Source organism: Centruroides vittatus, unplaced genomic scaffold (assembly GCF_030686945.1).
Source record: "Centruroides vittatus isolate TY-2023 unplaced genomic scaffold, ASM3068694v2 scaffold_2707, whole genome shotgun sequence".
Classification (NCBI taxonomy): Eukaryota; Metazoa; Arthropoda; class Arachnida; order Scorpiones; family Buthidae; genus Centruroides; species Centruroides vittatus.
Genome location: NW_027122692.1, coordinates 916,008 through 936,038, shown reverse-complemented (window position 1 = coordinate 936,038; position 20,031 = coordinate 916,008). Strand labels below are relative to the sequence as shown.

Here is a 20,031-nt window from a genome sequence, read left to right as displayed (position 1 = left end):
TGGAAGATCATAATTTTTGTTCACTCTGTTTGAAACTTAACTCCTGTGTTTTTCATTGGAAATTTCTGAAATTTTGCAGAGAGGTTTGTATATTAGTGAGATTGATGTTATTAAATTATGGTTGTTAAAAGTCAACAGGGTGGGGTGATAAAGGAAGATCATGTTAAAGGTCGGGGTGGGGGTAATCGTGTGTCATATCTCAAGTAGGGTCAGACTTAATGACAATTTTACTCATTATTAGTATTTACAATTTTTTATAAAACATGTTCCTACCCTCAAAATTAAGCTTTCTGCAATTTTATAATAGTTAACAATATAAAAAGTTTTTGTAATGAAATGTCATAACAGATGGCACAACCAAAATTTAAAATGTAGCCAGGAAAGTTAAGTAACTCATTGCTGGAGGTTTTACATTTAAATTAACCCATATTACATTTCTAGATTCCTCGTTTCAATTAATGGAAAATAGCAAAGTTTTATCAAAGTGGCTCATTAAATTTTGAGAACAAACTTGATTCTATAAGTTCATAGAAGACATGCTAGTGACTGTAAAACATTGCATGGCACAGTTACACAATTTGTGCGATATCACTTTGTCATCCGCACTCGTGAAACGGTTTTATATCTGGAAAACAAAGTCATATACCCCCTTTTTTTTTATTACATTTTTGGATTCCTCATCTCAATTATTGGAAAATGGCAAAGTTCAATCAAAAGTGATCAAACAGCTTTGAGAATAAACACAAATCTGTAAGTTTCATAGAAGAGGCTCACTAATAAAGCTGCATACAGGCTCTCAATATATTTTTGTTATAATAGGAAGCATACATAGCTGACTTGGATGCAAAAAGTGGTGCTTCTCTAAAATTGACTATTCTCAATAAACATGGACGAATTTGGACCATGGTTGCCGGAGGTGGTGCTTCTGTTATATACAGGTATAAAAAATATTGAACAAATTTTCTAACTTATGAATTGAGATTATAAATCTTTACATTTAATTTCAGCGATACAATTTGTGAATTGGGGGGTGCTTCGGAACTTGCAAATTACGGAGAATATTCTGGTGCTCCAACTGAACAGCAAACTTACGAATATGCCAAAACTATTCTTAGTTTAATGACTAATGAGAAACATCCTGAAGGTAAATAGATACTTGAAGTGATAGATTAAATCTTCCATTGTACTACTATAAGATTTAATTTATTTATAACTTAAATTTTTTCAGGAAAAATACTTCTGATAGGAGGTGGAATAGCAAACTTTACGAATGTTGCTGCTACATTTAAAGTTAGTATAATTTATGTTATGTTAGTTTGTTTGAAAAATAAGGTAACAAGACATAACACTAAGATATTTGGAATGTACAGTGTGAGGAAAGCAGTTCCCTTACGCAATGAACTAGTTTACTGATAATTTACTGGCAGGGATAAATGAGTGTCATGTGATTGGCCAACATAGCTTAATTATCACATAACTTATTTCCCCTGCCGTCACACTGGGACTGATGCATAAATGATAGTAGTGACTTTAAGACATATGGTAACACACAGCAAGGAATGTTACTTATGTCAATTTGGAAGTAAAACTCTTTCATAAACAATAACTAGTTACTCTATTTTCTCAAATAAACCAAATTGTTAATCTTATCTCAAAACTTATTGTCTAAAACATTGAGATTTTTTTTTATAGGGAATAGTTAAAGCACTACAGGAATTTCAAAGCAAACTAGTAGAACATAATGTTTCCATATTTGTAAGAAGGGCAGGTCCTAATTATCAAGAAGGATTACGCGTTATGCGAGAAGTGGGTAAGCAATATTTTAAAACTTGTACTCTAGATAAATTGCTTAGCTACAAATTTGGTTTTAAAAAATTTCCAAATATTTTAGGAAGCACATTAGGTGTTCCCATTCATGTATTTGGACCCGAAACTCACATGACTGCTATAGTTGCTATGGCAATGGGTAAACGAGCTGTACCCGAAATGCCCCAGCCAAATCTTACAACAGCTAATTTCTTACTTCCTGGAGGAATGCAAGTAAGTATGAGTTGTAAAGTTAATCCAGTTCAAATTTACTAGTATTTGTAACGAAGAATTTTCAGTCTTCAGCACCTCCAAACAAAATGGCTCGAACAGACAGTTTGAATGGCCCCAATTCTGTTTCCGTTAACGATGTAGATCATAAACCATTATATAAGTCTGTAAGTTTATGTTTGAATTTTGCGAGTAAGCTTTTCTATAGCTTTATAGCTAATGTTTTATAATTTCTAAAAGAAAACTAAAGCTATAGTGTGGGGAATGCAAGTTAGAGCAGTCCAGAGTATGTTAGACTTCGATTTTGTTTGTTCACGAAAAGAAGGCTCAGTCATTGCAATTGTTTATCCTTTTACCGGAGATCACAAACAAAAATTTTATTGGGGACATAAAGAAATACTTATTCCAGGTAATTTTTAATTACAAATAATTATATTTGCAACAAATACTTTTACTTTCATTAATGATTTGTTCTTTTTAGTGTATAAAAACATGGCAGATGCCATGAAAAAGCATCCAGAAGCAGATGTCATGATAAATTTTGCATCCTTACGTTCGGCATATGAAAGCACATTAGATACTCTTAAATATCCTCAGGTAATCATATTAATTTCATAATTATGGTATATAAAGTATTAAAGTTTTGTGTCTTGAAAATTTTGGTATTTAGATTCGATCAATTGCCATTATTGCCGAGGGAATCCCAGAGAACATGACTAGAAAAATGATTAAAGAAGCCAACCAGAAGGGAGTCACCATTATTGGTCCAGCTACGGTAAATTTTTAAAATTTATTAAATGTTTGTGTTTAACAAAATTCTAAATTGACAAAAAACTTAATAGGTGGGAGGTATTAAACCCGGCTGTTTCAAAATAGGAAATACAGGCGGAATGATGGATAATATATTAGCATCAAAATTATATAGGCCTGGCAGGTGAGTAAAATACTAGAACAAAATTTATTACTCTATTAAAATGTTTTTTTGCATAAAAATCTATTAGTTAATATTATGAATGTTTGTAATTCCATCATTCAAAAATCAATCACCAATTTTTGCAATTGCTCATGCAGAAGTACTAAAATTTATAATTTTTAATAAAATTCCTTTTGTTTTTATCTATAAATAATAAAGTTACGTATAAAACATTTTATTTAAAAATAAAAAAATTATTAGATTTAATCATGTGTAGAATTATTGATTAATTAAGTGTTCATTTTGAAACTGAACAATTTGTAATAATTTGAAAGAATGTTAAATGTACATATATCTAATTTAAAAATGTTAATTAAATCTAGTTAAAAAAAAAATATATATATATATATATATGTTGTTGTTGTATTTATTCAGTTTATTTTATACAGATTGCCAAACAATCAAGTTGTTTTAAGGCTAGTAATTGCACTTATTCCAGGTAATTTTTAATTACAAATAATTATATTTGCAACAAATACTTTTACTTTCATTAATGATTTGTTCTTTTTAGTGTATAAAAACATGGCAGATGCCATGAAAAAGCATCCAGAAGCAGATGTCACGATAAATTTTGCAATACAAATAAATTTGTTGTGTGTATATGGGTGTAACAGGAATGATGGTCACAACTTTAAGGGGGTGATAGAACATGGCAAAAGTAACAATTGTCATAATACAATGCATGGTCAGAAGCCAAGTGATTTGCTGCAAAAGGGCCCTGCTGGTGAGAAGGGCACGTTTCACACGCACTGTCATTCGGAAGTTGTACAGCCTCAGAGATGAAACAGTAATCAAATGCTGAGAAGGCAGATATGCATTTTGAGTTGCCAATTGTCTTTCCTGAAGTCCTTGTCGCCAGAATTAGTGCTGCTGCTGCAGAAGTATGTGACATAGTAAATGTACGCCAATCACTCCATCGCCGTTCTGATGCATGTATTGCAGTTGGTGGTCGTTCATTTGAACAATTCTTGTAAACAGGAAGCATTATTTCTTGTAAGATATTTACAAGAAATGACTTGTGATTAAAATGACTTTGTTTTCCGTGTTCTTCATACTTTGTGTTTCTGTGTTCACAATTCACTTTCCACCATGCATCGCATTACAATTGTTAAGTTTGCTATGTTCTATCACTCCTTAAAGTTGTGACCATCTTTCCTGTTACACCGTACATGTGTATAAAATTTCATATCTTAAGAGAGTTTTAAGTAGTCAATATTATGACAGTAATTTACAATTACTTGATATGGAAAAAATTTTGAGTTTCAAAAATTTTTCCTTTGTTCCTCTGTTCCACTTTGTTTATCAAGTTAATGAAATTTAGGTTATAAAAATGGCTACCATCGTTTTAATGAGATAAATATATGTGTATTTTAAGCATTCATATTTTGATATGAACAATATACTTTGGCTTAAATATGATATAATTTATTAATTTTTAGGTATGTATAAAATAACAAAAATGTAACTTTTCACTATTAGTGAACATGTTTGTTGTCAATGAATTAATTTGTTGCTTGTCCAGAACAGCAACATACTTCTGCCTTGAAAGCATCATTTTTGTTTTTAGTTATATATGTTACCGTGAAAGACCGAAATCCTGCGAATGTCAACATTCATCGGAGAATCTCGACATTCTCTAATTTTGGTCTTTCACAGTAGCATGTATACTGAATTTATTAATAAAAATTGTCAGCCTATATGTAATTAATACTCAGAATTATCCCTGTTCATCACAGAGCTAACATAATCATTTGCCATCCACATAAACAAATCCATTTATATTAATTTTGTGTAAGATAAGAGTCTACTGTATTTTTATCCATAGTAATAGCCTGTCATTCTGAGTGTTTTTATATATTAATCCATCGATGAAAGCTTTGTCATTTTGAAAAAGAATGTATTAGATAATTTAAATAAGTAATAGAGACTCAAATTGCAAATATTTTCATTTTATCATCAGTTAGTGAACTTAATACTTTTAAATGAAATTTCATCTTATAAAGGATATAATAATACCATAGTTTAATTAGAAAATTTATTCTAAAAATGTTTTATTTATAATTTTAGCGTTGCATATGTATCACGATCTGGTGGGATGTCTAATGAACTTAACAATATCATTTCTCGAGCAACAAACGGAGTCTATGAAGGAGTGGCTATTGGCGGTGACAGGTATATTTTTAAATTCGATTTGATTCATTATTTATTTACAAATATTCATAAATGAAGTTTTTTTTTTGTAAACAAGATACCCTGGAACAACATTTATGGATCATCTTTTGAGGTATGAAAAGGAACCTGATGTGAAAATGTTGGTGCTCTTAGGAGAGGTAACTCATAAAAACAACAATTTTATTAACGCTAACAATTTCTAAATATTTAATCATTTTGAATCTATTTAGGTCGGAGGAATCGAAGAATACGAAGTTTGCGAGGCCATAAAAGATGGCAGACTATCAAAACCTTTAGTCTCCTGGTGTATCGGTACTTGCGCGGGAATGTTTTCATCCGAAGTACAGTTTGGCCATGCTGGAGCTTGTGCCAACAGCGATAGGGAAACTGCGGTAGCAAAGAACAAGGCATTAGCCGAAGCAGGTGCTTTTGTTCCGGCAACATTTGATGCTCTAGGTGAAACAATTAAGTAAGTACAATTACTAAACCATTAAAACTTAGATGAAAACTTAATTAAATAAGTATTATTAATAACTCTAGGAAAGTTTATGATGATTTAGTAACCAAAGGAGTTATTATTCCTCAACCAGAAGTACCCCCTCCAACAGTCCCAATGGATTACAGTTGGGCTAGAGTAAGAACAAATATTTACTTACTTTTCAACTAAATTTATAAAAATTAACTAATAAAACAATTTCCAAATGTTTAATTACAAGCATCATTCATTATGAATTAACTGTGTATAATTACTAATGAACTGTGCTTAAAAAAAATTTTTATTTACATAGTTATTTAGTCTTATACATTTTTGAAGCTTAGCAGAAATACAATTGTATAATTATTAAAGAATTATTATTAACTTTTCTTTTAATCCTCAAATAATAAATCCAAAATGCTTTCTAAACTTGTAAACTAGATACTAAAAAATAAAGTAAGGTTTTGCTACGTTCCAGTACAAAAGTTATTCTCAAATTTAATAGGAAAGTCCTCACTTTCGTCTGCAGGATCTTGAAAGTTGCAACATTAAGCAAAACGACATGCAACAAAACCAATTTTACCATAGTGTAAATGATGCAAATCTGATCCAATAAGAAACTCATTTATAACTTCCAGCATTTAATTCCCACCTCGTAGAACAATTTTACTGTATATAAAGTTCAATGGCAGTAATTGTAAATTTGTTTGTATATTTCCTGGATGATATTGTAATGAAATGATAAGTGAGGACTTGCTGTGTATATATATATATATTTCTATTATTAACATAAACTTTGGCTTTCGAATATCAGACTTGAGTGAAAAGGCTGTTTTTGTAATATTGGTCAAGAAGCATTTTAACATTGATCACAAATTTTTATGAAAATCCGATAATAAATATTAATCGTGTTACTCCGTGACAGGACAGTAGAATTAACTCTTGCACATTGAGGCACTCCTCTGCCTCGGTGTGCAAGGGAACAAGATATGAAGGGACTTAAAAATAAAATAGTTTACTTTCTAAATTTTGTGAATTTTTAAAGAAATGTTAGTTGTAGCAATTAAAAGTATTTACTTTTAAATTTTTTGATATATATATGTTTTTAAATTTATAAATATTTCTTTATTAAAGGAACTGGGATTAATCAGAAAACCTGCCTCGTTTATGTCAACCATCAGTGATGACAGAGGTCAAGAATTATTGTATGCCGGTATACCAATTACACAAGTAATCAAAGAAGAATTGGGAATTGGTGGTGTTCTTAGTCTTTTATGGTGCCAAAGACGTCTGCCGGCTTATGCTTGTAAATTTCTGGAGATGATACTTATGGTAACTGCTGATCACGGACCGGCAGTCTCCGGGGCTCACAACACAATAGTTTGTGCAAGAGCCGGAAAAGATCTTGTTTCGTCCCTAGTATCTGGTCTCCTTACAATTGTAGGTGATTTAAAAATAAAATCTCTCTCAGCACGATAATTTCGTAATGACTTTTTTAATGTTTAATTCTATAGGGAGATCGTTTTGGTGGTGCACTCGATGCTGCTGCCAAACAGTTTAGCGAAGCATATGATAATGGAATGATCCCTATGGAGTTTGTCAACACAACAAGGAAGAAGGGACAACTGATCATGGGAATAGGACACAGAGTGAAATCTGTAAGTAAAGCTTTTATCCTTTCAATCTTGGGAAATGTAAAAATACAATTAATCAAAATTGATTACAGATAAATAATCCCGACATGAGGGTCCAAATATTAAAGGACTATGTTAAAAGGCACTTTCCTGCAACTCCCGTTTTAGATTACGCACTGCAAGTTGAAAAAATCACAACATCAAAGGTAATTATTACTTTCACATATTTTTTATTACGTGAATTAGAAGTAAACTCCTTTCGCTCTCTCTTTATAGAAACCAAATTTGATTCTCAACGTAGACGGGTTTATAGGAACATCGATCGTCGATCTTCTCCGTTACAGCGGGTGCTTCACGCAGGAAGAAGCTCAAGAATACATTGACATAGGAGCACTGAATGGTTTATTTGTATTAGGACGCACAATTGGATTCATTGGTGAGATCATTTGAGTTTCAATTTATTAATAAGATTTTATTATTAATTTGAATTAAGTAATTATATGTATAACAAAGCAAAAGAACATGATTTTGTTGGATTAAATTCAAACTTCATAAAATAGCTGTAGTGCAAATTATTTTGTCAACCCTTTGGACCTTGCACCAATCAATTTTTTTTTTTTTTTTTTTTTTTTTTTGCCAAGCTGCACAATACTGCAACACTTGATACCTTCGTTTGCAAAATGTACAGTACAATAATTATATTATTTTGTTGATTGTATGTCAATGTATTGTTACTTATTGTGTATTTAATGAAAAGTTTGGAAAATTAAAAAAATTTAAAAACGTTTTAAGACATAACTTGTTTAGAATAACCTTCTGACATTAATTATTTAATGACTCGTGACTTGTATAGCAACACTTTCATAACTCATATCAAATTTAATTATAAATTTTATTGTATTGAATTTATTCACTGTTTGTTTCCAAGCTTTATTGGTTAGCCTTCAAGAATATACTTTCAAATTTCATCCAAAAAAGCATAATTTACTAATTTTGTATCGTATATATTTAATGCACTTTTCCTAATGCTATTAATTAACAGTATTGTTCGGTGCCATTAATAGCAAAAACCTTGTTGCGAAGATAACGCTTTGCTCAAGCAAGGTGTGCTGATTACGTGTCACTACTTAACCACACATTATGTAGCTTCCCAGCAACAATACAAGCACAAATAAGTGTTGCTATACAAGTCATGCTGTACAAATTTTGTACTTAATAGCTTAATAAATCTCATGTTAACATAACTGAAACTCCAATAATAGCTATTTCCCAACAACCACTTTTCATTCCTGTCAGTAGCCATTATTCAAAGGTTTAGCAACTATATTCCAACAAAAGCATGTATTTTGCCAGAGCGGTGTCATTTGTTCTTCAATAAATGACAATTATGTAAAATATAAGTTATCCTTAGATAAATAGCAAATATGCTATCAAACAATTTAAATCTATTAGCAGAACTTTAGAATGGAATAGTATTCATTTTACTGTCATGTTTTTTTAATTTTTAATGCACTTACCTAAACAAAAATTCTAGAGTAAGTATATACTTAATTCCTTTGTGTCTAAAATTTTCAATGTTTAACAACTATTTAGTATGACTGCTTAAAATTATTTCTTATTGGAAATATCCTAGCATTCCCGGAATCTGGGTATGTCCGTTTAGGCAATAATTTTCTTATAAATCCATAGATTTTAAGGTTACTTTTTAGCCAATATCCTTTTTTATCCCGATGTCCATTCATTTTAAATTAAACCCACCGTTTGATCTGTGTTTCTTATTCTTGATAATACAGGACACTATCTGGATCAGAAACGTCTCAGACAGGGACTGTATCGCCACCCGTGGGACGACATATCTTATATCCTCCCAGAAACCTTGATGGGATCGTCCTAAGACGGGCAGCCGTCGGAACGAGAAGTATATTTATGTACAATCGAGAGAATATTTTTGTCACCCTTCCACGTGTCTCCTCCTCGGAACGACCGTCTGCCGCTTCGGCCATCTGTCGGAAACGTCGAATTTTGGACTCCGTTAGGTTGTCAGTACAGTAATAGCAGCATTGTTTTATTCTGTTCTGTCACGTACACCATAAGCTGTTTTATTTGTCGGTCGTTTTTACGTCTGTTTTTAAGCATTTATTTTAATTTTTTTTTTTACCAAACAGAAGTGGTTTTACGTTAAATGCTTAGTAGCAAAAAATATATATATATATATAATTATATATATATCAGAGAGAGGTAAGACATTATATATCAAAGTGTAAAATGATACATTAAATTATGACATCAAGTTATCCTGTCTTGTAAATTTAAAATAACGTATACACAGATTTAATATATTATATACAGATGAAAACAGGTAAGAACTGTAACTTATTTCGTGTAGATGACAATAAAATAATTAAATTCCTTGCCGTTCTTATCGGTATTTTGATATCCTAGCTTACTCTTAACAGGTCTCTATAGAAGGGTTTCAGTTTATTCCACTGGAACTTTTCGACGTCGATCTGAAAATAAAAATTTTCATCTTAGTTATCGTGGTGTAAACTTTATCCCATCGAAAAATTGTCAAGCCTACCTGCAAAACATTATTTCTGACAAGATTTGGATGTTTGCAAAATCTCTTAAGTTTCTTTAGAAGTTGATTTGAAGTATTGTACATGTATTCCTCTGAAATATATTCCAAAATTAGATGTTTGACATTCTGTTTGAAATTTTAAAGAATTAGGATTCTAACATTAGTTATCCCTCTAGAAAATTTCATGACAAATGAGTTTTAAAAAGGGTAGGACCTGGCATGTTTTTAAAATTTTTCATGCCACTCTGTTGCAATAATTAAACTAGATTTTACACTTGCATTGAGAGTGGCTGTAACGTACAAATTAATATATGTCGAAATAAGATCCGAAACCCGATCATAAAGTTGTTTAAACACTCACGTGCTTGACAGAAATAGATGCCTGTTGTATAAAACTTGCTAATCGCATGTCGCATGTCGTGTAAACTGCAAAATGTCTGCCTCTGGACTGTACACGAAAATTGAACTTTATTTTCTTCAATGGCTATTCTAGTAGTTGTTACCCAAAGATTAAGTCACTTAATGTTTATAAAGCAAAATTATGTCATAGAATATTTTCTGTGTTCTCTGACTAGGAAACAACAGTGTTTAAATTAAATGTAATCTACTTAAAAATTAATCAAACTCACTATAATGCAAAATACATAACACTCCACAAGAACTTAAAACAAACGACCACATAGCTTGATCTGTAGGCCAATGTTATAAATGTAGCCCTTCTGACAATGGATTGTTTACATCATAGAGAAGATTTTAGCAATTTGTCTTTCCTAAACATGTGCCACTACCAATCTCCTCTTTTTTCAAAGATTTAAGTGTAACTAAAGGGAGCACAATTGCTATAAATAAATAACATTTAACTGGAAGATATTCAAGGCATTTAAATATACTTAATTGCATACCATGCTGCATGGTTATAAATCAGGGCTGCGGAGTCGTGTAAAAATATACCGACTCCGACCAGGGATGGACTTGTTAATAAAATAGACCCGGGAATTCTAATGTCACGTGATGACATTAGATGGGTCTATTTTATTACTTACTTTTGCGGAATCAATACTTTTTTGTTAAAAATTCCCTCGTGAGATATTACAGTGTCTTATGAACAGGACCGACGAGAGTGGGATGATGGGGTAAAATTTACCGGGCCCCGGATTCACGGGAACCCAGGCTTCGTTTCACTCATTTCCGAGGCCCATGTACATTTTCCCCCCTGGGCCGGAGACATCTTTCGCTACCGTTGCTTATGGACGTAATGATGATACTGCAAAATTTGAACGACTTGAGAGAAGAAACATCTCAAGTGAGTTTTGCTGTACTATTATAAAATGACAGAGCTTAATTTTGAGGGGAGAAAAGAGTTTTATAAAAAAAATTGTGAATGCTAATAACAAGTAAAATGTTCGTTAAGTCCGACCACACTGGAGATGTGACACGTGACCCCCCCCCTTCTATGTCTCCGCCCTGTCGACCTTTAATTAAGAACCAAAATTTAATAGCATTAATGCCCCTTTATGCAAAGCTATGGTGCCAAATATTGTACCCATTCTGAGATATTGTTTAATATTTCAGAAGAGAGAATAAAGAAATTAAACAAATTTTCCTCCTTTATTTGACATTTTTTGGGTTCAGGAGGTCTCCAAACACATAAATTTGCAAAAACACTCTGTGTGTCAAATTTAACACAATTCCAATACTTTTCCGTTTTATATACATAACAAGACGAGAAAGTGAAAAGGAATCGGAGTCGGGGGGATTTTTGACGACTCCGACTCCACAGCCCTGGTTTAAATAAGTAAACGAGACATTTTAAATACAAAATATGATTGCAGAATCTATAGCTTTTTTACCATCTCCAATTGAGTTGTGCAATTCTAAATTAGTAATGTTACCGTAAGAACCTCAAAGGCTACATTGCAGTGGTGCTGCCCGCACATGATCATTTCAAGAGCTAGCTGGACTCTGCAATGAAATTAGGAAACCAAGACAGTAGTGTTGCACATAAGCACGACACACTACTAAATTAGTGGTATGGGTTGCAGTTGCGTGAAAGCTACGATTCAATTCCTAGCATCGCATTCAAAAGTGCTACAGACAGGTTTGGTTACTATTATAGAAAGAATATATTTTAAAATTCGTGTTGAGTTTTACACCCATTTTGTCATTAACCTTTATTCCCGAATGATTCCAATCGGAATCGAATTGAATTAAACACACAAAATGTTATATTTTTGATCATAATCATTGAAACTCTCATATTTTAACATACGTACCGGGATAAATCTCTGGATACACCAGTCTGTTGGGACAGAGAGGATAACATCTGTGCTGAATGGCTTCTAACCTGAAGGCATATAAGTTATTGTTACAGATGTATAAAAATAAAAGGCACCTTGTTACATGCTTACACAAACGTTTTCGCTTATTATCTTGAATAGAAATGCATTATAATGGACGACTTACATTGCCACTCCAAAAAACTCCTGTTTTGCCGTAGACACTACTACGTCTGCATTTGCTAAGATGCGAAGATATTCTTCTCTCGTCTCCCGGTAACCCCAATTATCGATATTTTCCTTTAATGCCACTTTTGCTTTACGAAAAACATCTATGCAAAATCAAATCTGTCATCGACAGGTAGCATTTCTTTCCCGAATACGACAAATTACCTGGAATTTCCGAATAAGATTCCCCAATTACTGATAATCTGAAGGAATGTTCTTCTTTTAAGCGGTATAGGACCTCAAAAAACTCCTCTGGATTCTTGTCGTGCTCCCTGAAAATATTTAATATGCATTACACAAATATATATTAACCATTTGAACCAAGTCCAGTGTACGGTATACTTACCATCTATGAGGCCAAACAATATGCAACGGTGTCGAATCATCCATTACGTCATTGGAAACCGGAGGCTTCGAGAAATAGGAAGAATCTTCGTTTTTGCTCGGAGACGTGCATTGGCTCTCGGACAAATTGTTCCGTCCGTCTCCTTCGAGTAAACCGTTCGGTCTTTCGTTTAGAGCCGTACTAGTTAACGGATAATACAAAACTCTGCACTTGGGACGGATTTTCGACTCCAGATCTTTCGGTCTGGGCTTCGGCATTATAGTGAAATAGGTCGATAGGGCATGCAGGAAAGATTCTTGATTGAAGTGAGAGTTAAAAACTATCTCGTCTGCAACTAAACTAAAAAAGAAAGTAGTAATTTTTCAATTATAAAACTGGTTATGTTGGTTGAAATTTTAAGTAGTGCTGAACAAATGAGCAATTTATATACAGTAGTTTCTAGTCTGAAATATATGGTACCAGTAGATTACTGGATTTTCTAAGTACATAAGTACATTTTATACTGTATGGTACATATTTCACAGGTTAGTTGTGATTAATACAATAAATTAACTGTGCAACAAACTAGCAACTGACATTATACACATATGTTGACAAGAGGTAAGACAAAAATTTCTTGTGTTATCCTGTGGTGTGTCGGAGTATAGAGAGAACACAGTACTTTGAAAACGACCTTGCCGACTTTTTTGCAAAGGGCCCACGTCTACATGGCCAATTTAAGTGACAGGTTAATGTTACCCTAGGTATACAAAATGGCGGCTCGTCTCTGACTCCAGCATACAGAAGCGAGGAAACAGTGGGGACGCACGTTTTCTAAACCTAACCTATTCTAATAATTTAGTTGCTAATAATTATGATAAAATTAGCAACTAAATTATTAGAATAGGTTAGGTTTAGAAAACGTGCGTCTCCACTGTTTCCTCGCTTCTGCATGCTGGAGTCAGAGACGAGCCGCCATTTTGTATACCTAGGGTAACATTAACCCAAACGAACTCTTACTTCAAATTTATGCACTTGCATACAACATCAAACACCTTGCAAACAGCTGATACTTACCAAGAGACGATCTGATTATAACCATATTGAAAGTCTCTCTCTTGTCGTTTCTCAACCGGATACAGTAATTGATTTTCGTGAAAATAAAGGACCTTGTGTAATTTGGCCAGGTCACCCCTCAAGGCAACCAGTTCTGCCAGATTCAAAACGGAACTGGCAAACAGCACTCTAGAAAGTAGGAAAATCGTCAATCGTCTTTAAATAGTTATAAATTAAGGTTAACGTGGAGATACTAACCGGAAGTCATGTTGCGTAGGTATCGCTTGAGAGAAGTGAAGAGCGGAAGTTCTGGCTCTCCAGTGCCATTTTTTGCCAGGCAGCGTGTACAAGTCGGTCGACGATCGGAACTCTTCATTTAAAAGATCTATTAATTGTTTGTGAGATCCCGCGTAGAACGGTTCGATTAGTAGTACGGTTTTCTCCATCTCGTTTCGTAAATCGCATCCCTCCCTGCGTGATTTTCACGTGTAAAAATTAACCGTGCAAGCTGCCATGTTTATCCGATCGTTTCGCCGGATGGACGCACGGAGCGCTGAAGTCGTCGACGGTAAGTGTTGCCAATTTTATTCTCGAAATTCACCTGATTAAAATATAAAAATAACTCGTTTAACTAATAACTTAGGCTGTGTATTGTACTGTACATTTTTATGTTTTAATTAGTTTGAGAATAAGTATGAAAATTCCGTATTTTTGTTTATTGTATCAAGAATTAGAGATTAAGTGTAGAGTTAAAGCCCTGAAAAAACTTCGTTTTTTTAAAATTCTCTGCCGTTCCCTAAGTGGGCCTTTTTGTCAAATCCATTCGGCCAGGTCCACAATGGAGCGGTGGATGGCAAAGAACGAGGCCCGACATATTCGGTACGAACATCCTCCAGAAAAATTCCGTCTTTCGACCCATCCGCGAATTTGTTTCCCGATTTCCGAGATGATTCGGGTTAGGCTCCGACACCTTGAACTGTTCGTGCATCCATTTCCCCGATAGGTTTGTAATACTAAAAGCCATGTGTTTAGTACTGGTTGGCCTATTGAAACCTCGTAATTTATTGAACTGCGCCTTCTATCATGATTTCTACAGTTCTCATTCATCACCCACTTAAATTTAAAAAGGCACCTCTCCGGGTCTAAAAACATATGGCTTGCAGTTTTTTAATGTCTACATCTCAGCTAGACACTATCGTACTACGCGCACTAACAATCTTACAAAAAAAATTTCATTGAAAACATCTGAGATGTTTATTCTTGCACCATCATTCAAGTCTAGCGCTAAAGAACATGCGTATTACAGCTAGTAGACGCGGTGATTCTAACAGAATAAAGTATGAAACGTTATAAGGTTATGTGATGGAGCGACCCAAATCTATCTCAAATTACGCTGTAAATCACTTTGACTCGAAAACAGATCTCTGATATTGTATCTTTCGTTAAGAGATGCCAATGAGTGTTAAAGGTGAATATCTAGATCACAATATTATAGCATCAGATCGTAAATCTCTAGAATTTCGTGCGTCATCGTAAACGTCGGATAGAGAAATGAGGACAGGTAGACGTTGTCGAATGTAACACGACTCAAAACGTGAGAAAAATTCGTATAACTCGGCTCTAAATTTTCCTGTCGTATTGCAAAACGTTTCATTTTTTATGTCGCAATAACAACAAGCTTGCCAAATAGAAAAAAATATATTTTCTAAGTAGAGAATATTCGCTGCTAATTTAACAGTTTGTAGGTCACTGGTCAATCGAATAGTTCTTTCTGACAGTGATAATCTTGAATGAACGTTTGGAATAGACAAGATGGACTCAATTAAATTGGATGTATACAAAGAATCCAATATGTAAATTTGGATTGTACGCAACCGAATCAGATGCCCGCTTCACACTGTGTACCTACGTGCACAGGTATTATAACTCTTTTTTTGCATAATAAACTTAGTAACCCTCTGCGCATAATGGTATAATCTAGCTTAGCCATTATCACCGCAAAGGAATTATATGACATAACACACGAAACTTCTACAACTTAAATTAATAGCGAGGTGTGAGGCCGATATGTTATATACCACGCGCAAAACGTGTACGTCGTGCGACGTCGGGACGTTCAAAGCGCTGCCTTTTCCTGCAAGCTCTTATTGAGTGTTTGACAAATAGCATCTTGGCCAGAAGTCCGATGGAAGATTCGTCATTGCTTGTACAATTCTTCAGAACGCCATTGTGGCAAACTTATCTAGGCCCACAGGAAGTCGCGCGCCTGAACGTCTCGACAGTATCTTACGTGGGTTCTACGTCTTTGAGTTTTAAAACACCTCTAACGGCACCTCACACCCTCGCGTATTCCTTATTAAAAATATGCTACGAGATACTTCGAACTTAAAAGTTGTCAGAGTTATTGTTGGACCGAGATTGAAGATCTATAATATTCTGTTTAGGTTAAGAGGCCCTCTTGTAGTGCCCACAGACAGAGCGCGGAAAAGCGTTTGAAAATACACGTTTCTATAGACAATCTATTCCATAAATGATATAACGATTTATGTTGTATTAAGTTTCTCAATAAATATATAAATCAAACGTCTTATTAAACTTGAGACTGCGTGCTTCCATGTCAGTGAGGGGTAGGGATAGTCAGCTGACCACGCACGGTCGTTGCCGGTAAATAATACTATACGCAACACCTGAGACCTTGACACGTAAATCTATAAGGTCTCTCACGTAGTCATGTATTTATGATGTTATTTATTTTGACTGTTTCCAGCCCATGTGCAATTTGATCTGCTCCCTTTTAGTTAGACTCTTATAGTCTTTTTTAGGACGGTCTAATTTTAAGGCGAAAAGGCTCCATTATGGGTATCGGAGCCAAGAGCCCGACAGATGGGCATGTGCTGCTGTCCGCGAGCGGTAAGGAGACTGATCCGTACTGGGACCATATCCGTAGACAAACGCCCGCGAAACATTCCTGTTGTAAGATCTTTTTTTGAACCGTGGCCCAGCGAATTCACGATCCTGGCTGTTCCCAGAGAGCGATAGGCTGCCATTTGACCAGCATCGGCCATCCGGCCACAACCCAGGAGTCACCTTTAAAAAGTAAATACCCAACATTCATCTCCGAGGTATTATATTTTAAGTTGTAATAAGAACATGCGGCGATACTAAATAAAAATGCAATAAAACAAACGACACTATCAACCGTTTTATTAATACTAGATAAATGTGTATTATATATGTAAAGCAGAGTTTAAGTCTAGTGTCGCCATATTTAGTCTGTAAAGTTTACAGTTTCTCCTTCAAAATTTCTATTTATTTATGTATATTATTGAAAACTGGATTTTTCTTAAAGATAAAATACGACAATACGCGATAACAGAAAGCAACAACAAGTGGACTAAAGATGGCGGATTGACAGTATTTCAGCGTGCAAAGAACTACAGTCCTCTATATACCTACAAACTCACTAGACAGAAAACTGTTGAGAAATTCGATTGGATTTATCATTTCATAGTCAAATAGCTATTTTAAATAATATAAAAGTTAAAAAATATATAATCAATTCATCAAAAATCAAAAAAATGTTTGCTTTAGTAAATTTCTTTTTGTCTTGCATACATCCGGCCCGGCTTAGATCGTATTTGTTATTGTATTTGAACTGAATAAGTCGCAAAAAAAAAGAGCGATTTATTCAGTTCAAATATTCTAAAATAATGTATATTTTCAACAACGCATTAAATAATCATCAATATAATTTTTCTTAGTGCTTAAAATAAATCCTCCGCAAAACTGGCAACACTTTACCACACAATACAGATAGCGTGGCGATTAATTATAATTTCGGACAGCAGATGTCGTTAGTATTTACTAAGCTTCGTAGCCACTCGGGTCACTCGCTGTTCACGTGTCACTCGGACGTCGTCATTACCGACATCTGTTTGCAATCGCGTTACGCAATAACACTTTTTACTTACGACTCGACCGGATAGCGATTGGACGAAAAATGATGTTATTGAACTTTTTTGCACGCCCTTACATCGACTTTTCAACAATAACTTCTAAAAGTGGCTAAAGTTATTGAAACGGTTTTTTCGACTTCTCATGATGAAAATTTAATCATTTTGACCCACATGAGGAGAATATGATATGCTGAATCGCTTTCTCGTGACACATGATTATACCAGTTAAACGAGGCACCGTCCTTGATAATTTTATAAATGTGTATCGGTTTACATGAGGTAAATGTATGCGCGGAATACATAAAAATAGATCTCTTCTATACATAATGGGAGCTTTATACTTCGCCGCCATTTTTGTTTTTTTTTTTTTTTTATGTTTTTTTCATTGGAGTCATACTTTGAAACTTTGTTCGGCAAGAATGCCATTCTTCTTAGTTTCTTCGGTTGCTTTTACATACGAGTTACATAATTTTATAAGTTTTTAAACTTAAGTTTCAAATTTGTAGCAGATCTCATGGTTTAAGTGCTTTTTTTTATACCCGAAACCTCGAGATATTTAAATATTGCAGCTAGATATTTGCTAAAGTTGAGTGATTTAAATTCTTCTTTGCTACAAATTGTACCGAAGTACAGTAACCTTTTTTTTTTTTTTTTTTTTTTTTTTTTTTTAACTTTTTCCGCCCTGTGGGCACTAAGAGGGCCTCTTTTAGTAGGCCCATTATGGGTTCGGCCAGGCCCACAATGGGGCGACCGGGTGGTGAGGGACGGGGCCCGACATATCCGAACGGACCACCCCCCGAAAATTCCCTGGGGATTATTCGACCCGTTCGGATTCGATGCCGGGTCCCCCAGAGCGGTAGGCTGCCACCTTTACCGCTCGGCCATCCGGCCGTCTATACAGTACCTTATTCGCAATATATGCAGTGTAAATACACTGGACGTATTGCAAATAAGATCCTTCGGTTGAAATAACGATCGCTATCACTATGCAAATCACCATACTTAATGCTTAGTTCAGGATTATTTCCGCTTTTACGCGAAATGTTTGATCCCTATGCAATTACACGAGTAAGAATGCATTTGCCATCTAAAATCCTGTATGCCGAGATCTGATCTTGCAACACAATTTACTTGAAAACCCTTCATAAAATACCCAAAATTTTGCATGTAAAATTATTATTAGTGATGTTTAAAATTGTCGCGTGCGTTGCTCGGATTTTACTGTATAAAAGTCCTTTAAAAATTCACCGTTTTAACCAGATTTTCGAATAAAGTTGTTAAAACGTGTTGCAAGTCATTTCCGGAGTGTGCAACGGGATCGTGCCACTCGGATGACATAAAATTTTGATTTCTCTGCTGTTTGCATTTTTTTAAAGGCTAGGCCGCATTTTCTGACTAAAAATTACCGAAGCGTGACTTAATTAGGATCTTATCAGTTATGTTTCACGTGCAGCTGGATTAAAGCAAACTCATGTATGGGTGTGCAAAGTTGCATGGCTGAAGGTTACTGAATAAGTTATCATTTTAGGGTAGTATTTCTGTACAAATTACATAAAAATAGTACTCTGCAACGAGATCCAAGTTACAGAACCCGAAACGTGGATGCAAACAGAACAAACTTCAGCATTCCGCTCGTTAATGGGCCCAAAAATTTTGCAGATTTACGAATATTTATTACGTTAATAATATAAGTACGGGTTCGAAACCCATTACTGTATATGAAATTCCATCCGTTAATGGAATCCGCAAATCATTATAAGCGCTGGCAATGGTACGATTTCCCTCCTCCCCTGTTTAATTCTAGGTAAAACAATAAGAAAATAAATTAATTGAGTGTAAAAAATATTTTTACATAATTACACAAGTACCTGATTGTTTATATTTAAGAGACTTCTGGTATTTGTTAAGAGAAAAACAATTTCCTCTTTCCTCGTTTCGTAACACAAAACCTCAATTTTCCTTTTAATATTCTTCGGGAGTCCATTTTTCTGCACATTTGAACTTGTAAGAAAAGTAACGCACGCAAAGGCAAACCGTGGCTAATTTGCATAATGAGGAGTAATTAGATTACGAAGCTCGGATGTCTTCGTGCGGCGCAAACAACGGCGGTGACGTCAGAATGAAGTAACATGTGAACAAATGTCTGTTTCAAGCATCCATTGATCACGCAAACAAACTATTTTAACTACAAGAGACACTTCCAGGAAATATTCAAGCTTGAGATTCTCGGAACGTTAAACACAAACCATTTTTCTTTTTGTGTGTGTGTGCGTGTGTATGTTATAAACTCGAAAATAATTACAATTTCTCGCTCTTTCGGA

At 34.3% G+C, this 20,031-nt stretch overlaps 2 protein-coding genes across 3 annotated transcripts in view; one reads left to right on the top strand and one right to left on the bottom strand.

Moving 5' to 3' along the window:
* Positions 1-9,709, top strand: part of ATPCL (ATP-citrate synthase) — a 19,131-nt gene extending 9,422 nt beyond the window's left edge. For both annotated transcript variants that reach the window (XM_067285540.1, XM_067285539.1), the window contains 19 exons: positions 820-938; positions 1,008-1,144; positions 1,229-1,290; positions 1,693-1,810; positions 1,892-2,040; positions 2,106-2,204; positions 2,278-2,446; positions 2,519-2,634; positions 2,708-2,812; positions 2,880-2,971; positions 5,078-5,182; positions 5,259-5,340; positions 5,413-5,651; positions 5,723-5,816; positions 6,792-7,097; positions 7,172-7,315; positions 7,384-7,497; positions 7,568-7,727; positions 9,085-9,709. In XM_067285540.1, coding sequence (XP_067141641.1) covers positions 820-938; positions 1,008-1,144; positions 1,229-1,290; positions 1,693-1,810; positions 1,892-2,040; positions 2,106-2,204; positions 2,278-2,446; positions 2,519-2,634; positions 2,708-2,812; positions 2,880-2,971; positions 5,078-5,182; positions 5,259-5,340; positions 5,413-5,651; positions 5,723-5,816; positions 6,792-7,097; positions 7,172-7,315; positions 7,384-7,497; positions 7,568-7,727; positions 9,085-9,185 — 2,511 coding nt within the window. In that variant the 3' untranslated portion in view covers positions 9,186-9,709. The remainder of the gene's footprint in view (positions 1-819; positions 939-1,007; positions 1,145-1,228; positions 1,291-1,692; positions 1,811-1,891; positions 2,041-2,105; positions 2,205-2,277; positions 2,447-2,518; positions 2,635-2,707; positions 2,813-2,879; positions 2,972-5,077; positions 5,183-5,258; positions 5,341-5,412; positions 5,652-5,722; positions 5,817-6,791; positions 7,098-7,171; positions 7,316-7,383; positions 7,498-7,567; positions 7,728-9,084) is intronic.
* LOC136987779 (tRNA-queuosine alpha-mannosyltransferase) lies at positions 9,593-20,031 on the bottom strand. The gene is made up of 9 exons (XM_067285541.1): positions 19,579-20,031; positions 14,013-14,355; positions 13,776-13,943; positions 12,720-13,058; positions 12,539-12,645; positions 12,333-12,477; positions 12,143-12,213; positions 9,870-9,961; positions 9,593-9,798 (listed from the first exon to the last, which is right to left on the bottom strand). Exons 2-9 carry the CDS (start codon positions 14,198-14,200, stop codon positions 9,730-9,732), a joined length of 1,179 nt encoding a protein of 392 aa, XP_067141642.1. The 5' UTR covers positions 14,201-14,355; positions 19,579-20,031; the 3' UTR covers positions 9,593-9,729.

Excerpts from the sequence above, each read along its gene's own strand:
- LOC136987779 (XM_067285541.1), bottom strand. The coding sequence starts at position 14,200 with ATGGAGAAAACCGTACTACTAATCGAACCGTTCTACGCGGGATCTCAC. Across the intron at positions 13,944-14,012 it reads CCTACGCAACATGACTTCCG|AGTGCTGTTTGCCAGTTCCG; the intron begins GTTAGTATCTCC and ends CCTACTTTCTAG. Across the intron at positions 9,962-12,142 it reads GTATCCAGAGATTTATCCCG|AGGAATACATGTACAATACT; the intron begins GTACGTATGTTA and ends AATATATTTCAG.